Here is a 5,759-nt window from a genome sequence, read left to right on the forward strand (position 1 = left end):
GCAGTCAGCTAAATGGCGGCCTCGTGTGGTAAACTCGGTTAAACACAGCGCTCGGGCTCGGACGGACCATCAGCGCCACCCCTGACCCGCACCGGGGCACAGGCTCGGCGATAAACTGCAGCATCCACCTGGCCCAGAGGCTTTTCGTCCTTTTCTGAAAGAAAAAGTAACTCTGGGGCTACCTCACGCCCCTCATGGAGTTTCCAGTCCCGAGAGATGGGACACAGACCATGGGATACTCTTAACCCGACACCCAGAAACCATCAGCGTGTGTCCCAGAAGGAAAAGCATCATTTATGATCACTTAAACCTGCTTTTATTATTTTCAAGTTCCAAATCCTGCCTTCAAGTTCACGCTAGTTGTGGGGCCTCTTCACCAGCTGTCCTAAAAGCTGAAAATGAGATTCTCCTCCAATTCAAGCTAAAACCTGACCCACTTTTCTTCACTGCTAAAATAAAACGCAGTGGATTGCTACAGGAATAAGTCTACAGGGAGAGGAAGACACAAACCAACATGTCTGTTGCAAAGTTACATTCCAGCAAACCGGCTTTAAACCTTCCCTTTATATTCACAAGGCAAACAGCACTGCTGCTTTTATAGGGTTTTAAGAGGGTAAAGGAGTCTGTAAAATCACTAAAAAACGCCAACCATGAAAGCTTATGTTTGTATAAAAGAAGTTTTATACCAGGAAATAAGTTATATACAAGATTTTACCGACCAGAGAGTTCACAATCACCTGTAAAGTGATTCACTACAAGGTCACAAGGCAACACCAGCATGTGAAGGTGGTGACACTACCCACACCCATTCCAGGTCATGGACACAAAGTCATTTATTAGTGGAAAATAACAACATGGGCAAAGACTTCAATCCACGTTCATCAGTATCGCCTATTCATCTTCTTGAACTTCTCATAGTGATAATCATCTGTTGCTTTTTCATTGAGTGGTCGTTTGCGATTTGGAGGAGATCCTTCAAAAGAAGGAGAAGGCAATATTATTTCCCTGTCCTTTCACATGAGGCATTTCCTTAACCTGTCAGTGCTCTCCAACCTTGTACCCCTTGCTATTCCTCCACGCAGACGGCTTCATGTGTGTCCATGCGAAGTAGGGGTACATAAGTGCAATAGATTGCTGTTTGCCCACTATCTCAGGGCACACAGAGAAGAGGAGATAACAAGAGTCGTATCATTTCCCTCTGTGAGACCCCTGAATGGTTTCAGATTAGGAACTTACGTTCAGGTTCTGGCCTCTCTGTATCCCCCACTCTCAGTGGACGGGGCTTTGGCTCTTCTTTGTTCCTTCGCACTGGTGCATTTAGCTCCTCATGATAAACTGAAAGAACAAAAACATCAGATAAAGAGTATTATCTGGAGCAGTGTTACTCAAACAGGCGTATTTCTGTGGCATGTTACAACTGATCTTAAGCAGAAGCAACAGAACCTCAGAACAAACACTCTTGTAATTAGTTTCTATGGACAACCAATACATGCAAGATGGGATACGGCATATTTCAGTATCATCATTTCATCAGAAGTAGTCCAAAGACACTTCATTTCCTTCAGAACACACAAATCTGACTCTAAATCACCGCTGTAAGCATGGTTACACGCAGCAGGAGGCTGCCTTTCCTCCAGATGGCTGCAGTATGAGAGTCTCTCCCGGAAATGAATTCTCATCTCCTGTCTAGTAAGGTCTATGTTTGCCTGACGACCTGTCTGCTTTGGCAGCCTACAAAATGGATTCCCTCAATTACAAACCATCATTTATAATCTCAGACGAGGCAGGCATTTCCAGCACACGCTCAGGACACAACTTAAAGGAAAAGTCTTGAAATTTATGAGGCAGTGTCAGCTGGGAGTTCAAGAGCAGAAAGTCCAGCCATGAGTAATAACGTCCCTCTCCTGGCTGGCGGATGGAAGAAAAAGACCAAGCCAGATGGGGTCTATACGAGCATCCCAAAAAAAGACATCAGACAGCTGCTTGTGCTGATACATGAACTAATTTCTCCTACATCAGACTCTGTCCCAACTGATTGCTTTTGTTTGCAGAGGAGAAGGTCACACCTAGGTCAGGAGAGCTACAGGAGACTCACATCGGTTGTGCTGAACATAGTTAACAGCCATGTTGGTGGGGACAAAGGAAGTTTCACTGTCTTTCTTTTTGTTCTGCTGCTCTGCCAGCAGCTTGGCCTTGGCCTCTTCAGTTGAGATGATGTTTTTTATTTTTGCACTAAAAGAAAAACAAAGGAAAGAATTATTCATCTTTAGGAAGGGCAGTAGCCACAGAACTGCCAAGTGGGTGGATCTGGGGGACAGTAATTCTCCATAAAACTGCTGGATTCAGGCCACAAAAATTAAGAGCCTGTTCCCAGAAGTCATACCACGGAGCTGCACTAGAGCCCTGTCGCTATGTAGAACATGCTGTGGCACATATCGCCCTAATCCAGAACAAGGCTCAATCCCACCACGGAGCCAAACCAGGGCTGTATAATCCAGACATACTGCTGCTTTGTCACTCAACAGTTACTCATCCTGTCAATTCAGCCTATAACCAGCAGATCTGTGAATTACATACTCAATTCCCAGGTCCACTTCAGGAATACCGCTGAGCATTTGGTTGGACAGCATCTCCTCAGTCTTCTTGGCAGAGGAGACACGGATGTTCTCTGGCAACTCATAGAGAGAATCTTCGGCATTCTTAAGCTTCACCTTCTGCTCCTCATTCTCTACAATTCCCTTTCTCTTCTTCAACTCAGTCTCAATGTACTTCATCCTAAACAGCAGCACACAAGGGACACGTAATATTTAATCCCGTTTTCTGTAGTCTGTTGCAGCACTGCAGAGTACAGCTGCAGCACTGTCCTGATAGCTAGGAGAGAGGAGAGAAAAATCTCTCCCAAAACAACTCAGCTATCAGCAACTGCAAGAAGCAAGATACTTGCTTCTGTACCCAATAAATTAACAGATCCTCCAAGCTCTTTCACAGCCAGAAGGGAAGGTTCCCACCAAGTATTTAGTGTTAAACTAGCTGGTTGGCAGTTCCCATCTTTGTCCACGGAAAGGCCTTCTCAAGTCTGGCAGCCAGGAGGTGAAAGAGCAAGTGGAAGTTTCGGTGAGAACTGGGAAGATGTTCTGGGACTGCTCAGAATCCAAGTCAGAAAAAGTTAAACTGTGAAGGGACACCCAACCCCAAATTCAAAATCACAGACACAACACAACACAGCTTACATGTCAGCATCTTCATCCCGTCTGTTGGTTTCAGCTGAGAAGGAGGTTCCCAAGTTCAGATCTTCCTCTTCATTAATCCTAAATGGAAACCACAATGTTTAGAGTTTTGGGGTTTGCTGTTTTGGGTTTTTTTTAACTAATTGGACAAGTTAGGGCAACAGTAATTAGCCAAACTACATTATGTTAAACTCTTCAAAGCAAAACAACATCCGGTTACTTCATTACTAGGTGTCTCTTAATACTAGTCCAGGGAGAGGTCTTCAGAGCTCACATGCACCCACCTGTCCTTGCCTCGTTCTTTCAGCTTCTTCATGTCCACCATTCCCCCCGATTTTATCTTAAATGGATCATCCTGTAAAACAAGAAATAATAAGAAACCCTGAAGCTTCACTCTAGTTTTATGCTAGCCTTTGAAATCCGGATAAAACCACTGAAAACATTTAAGTATTGAGCTGTGACACCAGTTCCACTCCAGGGCAGACCCACACAGGCATCAGCTGGACCACACTGATGTTTTCACATCATTACATCTCCACACAGGGGTGATGAAAGCGTCTAGCACTTACCACAAGTGTTGCTTCTTCCTGCAGCTTCTCTCCCACAAGCAGAGCTACAGCACTGTCAGGCAGATACAGAAAGTAAATATAATTCAGAGGAATGGAACATATTACCAACAATACTGCATTTCTTTATCCTTCTCTAGATCTAGCAGATGGTCTCACACACTGCATCAACACTAAACTGTCAATGTTCCCAATCCCTCCAAACGGATAGAGGAGCTATTACTGGTTTGGGGAGATGAGAAGTTAAGGCAGTTTTTAGTGCCTTTCAGTGAGTCACCAAAATAAGGAATAAGTTCACTGCTGGTGCACATTTCAATGAGCTCATCAACAGCACTACATGAGAGGGGAGATGGGAATTAGGGTGGAGGAGGTATGAGGGTGTCCAATTTTAAGCCATGTGTGCAGTACTAAGCTGATTTGTTGAAAATACATTTCGTGGTAAATCCCAATCCTAATCTTTGTTTTCATGGCCAGGATACAGAGCAGACTTTGCTCACTGCAAACGGTTACTGTGCATTTGCAGCAAACTCCTCCCCTTTTCCATCCTCAGGCTTTAATAGTGGAAATAGTGGAAACTCCTCTATCAAGACGATGGGTTTGGCACTATTTGACATGTAACGGTTTCTCCTGCCAGGAGGCACGTGACAAGAGACATGTTCACTGTTACATTTCAGCCATGAACAAAACCCAACTCCACATCGTCGGTGCCACATCCCTTACCTCACCCCATTGGGTCGCCTTCTGAGGCTCTGAACTTCTTTGGCTTCCTCAAGTTTTAACCTGAAGAAAAAACATTTGACTTAGCACTTAATGCTTCTGTCTTAACTAATTAACTTAATTTGACATTCTGCAGTTAACACAGAATCTTGTAGACTTTGCCCTAAACTTCTGCATGTCCTATTCATGGCAGTGTTCAAGGCCAGGTTGGACACAGGGGCTTGGAGCAACCTGCTCTAGTAGAAGGTGTCCCTGACCGTGGCAGGGGGTTGGAACTGGATGAGCCTTAAGGCCCCTTCCAACCCAAACCAGTCTGTGATTCTATGATTCTGTATCAGTGTCCACTTATCTGGCTACAGATTGTAGATATTTTCTATTTTACTTTATTTAAGCAATTCCATTTATTTAAGTAAGCAGAAAAAAAGCCCCACATGGCACCTGCTGGTTATGTCCCTTCAAGATGTCAAAGAATAATAGAATGGTTTGGGTTGGAAAGGACCATTATGTCTTCTCTCAGCTGAGGAAAGAAGCATCCAAACATTGACCAGCTTTAATAAGATGCCAATATAGGAAGAATGAGCTGAGGATCCCTGGTTTTAGTCATGTCTCCAGCCAATATCCTCCTTGCAGTAAAACAGAGGGTTACTAACATAAATCAATGCGGGCCAGCTTTCCTCCTTCAATGATCGACACTAGCTAATGAAATAGCACAGTCATTTCTCAGAAGGGGGAACTAACGAAGCTCTCCATTTAAAGCAGCTCCTAAGTGAATATAACACAGCTGGGTGTTACAGACACATCAGTGCATGGGTGACTTAGAAGAAAGTTCATGGTAAACCTAAATATCACATCTCTCTGTAGACTGACGCACACTTTTGACTTCTGCAGCTATCTAGGCTGATTGAAAGACACGTCTTTCACTACCTGCCATGAACTGTGCATCATAAAATATTTTTCAGAGCTTATCTCTTGCTTGGAACTCAAGGCACTGGCAACAAGACGGGTCATCTGTGAGTGTTGAATTCCGAAAGGCCGGAGTGACGAGAAGAGAACGTTAGCAATGGTGTGCGATGCCACCGAGCACGCAGGTACCAAGCGGGAGCAGAGGATCTGTCGGTCACCCGTGACAGGGCGCTGCCCTGAGGCGCTCCCGGGCTGATCCCTCGCAAACGCTCTCCGCTCCCGGCCCAGGGGAAGGGAAGACAAGGACCGAGGCCCCCGGGTGCAGGCCTCCGGTCCCCCTCCGGCT

The 5,759-nt window shown here is 45.0% G+C and overlaps 1 protein-coding gene across 1 annotated transcript; it reads right to left on the reverse strand.

Moving 5' to 3' along the window:
- Window positions 1–871: 871 nt before the first annotated feature.
- LOC104399389 (chromosome unknown open reading frame, human C9orf78) lies at window positions 872–4,573 on the reverse strand (the record flags this gene model as incomplete). The annotated part of the gene is made up of 8 exons (XM_010017470.1): window positions 872–973; window positions 1,237–1,335; window positions 2,096–2,232; window positions 2,578–2,775; window positions 3,231–3,308; window positions 3,512–3,582; window positions 3,797–3,848; window positions 4,514–4,573. Coding segments are annotated over 8 exons (787 nt in total), but the record flags the coding sequence as incomplete, so codon positions are not given.
- Window positions 4,574–5,759: the final 1,186 nt, after the last annotated feature.

This window comes from Nestor notabilis, unplaced genomic scaffold (genome assembly GCF_000696875.1).
Source record: "Nestor notabilis isolate BGI_N333 unplaced genomic scaffold, ASM69687v1 scaffold28366, whole genome shotgun sequence".
Lineage (NCBI taxonomy): Eukaryota > Metazoa > Chordata > Aves > Psittaciformes > Psittacidae > Nestor > Nestor notabilis.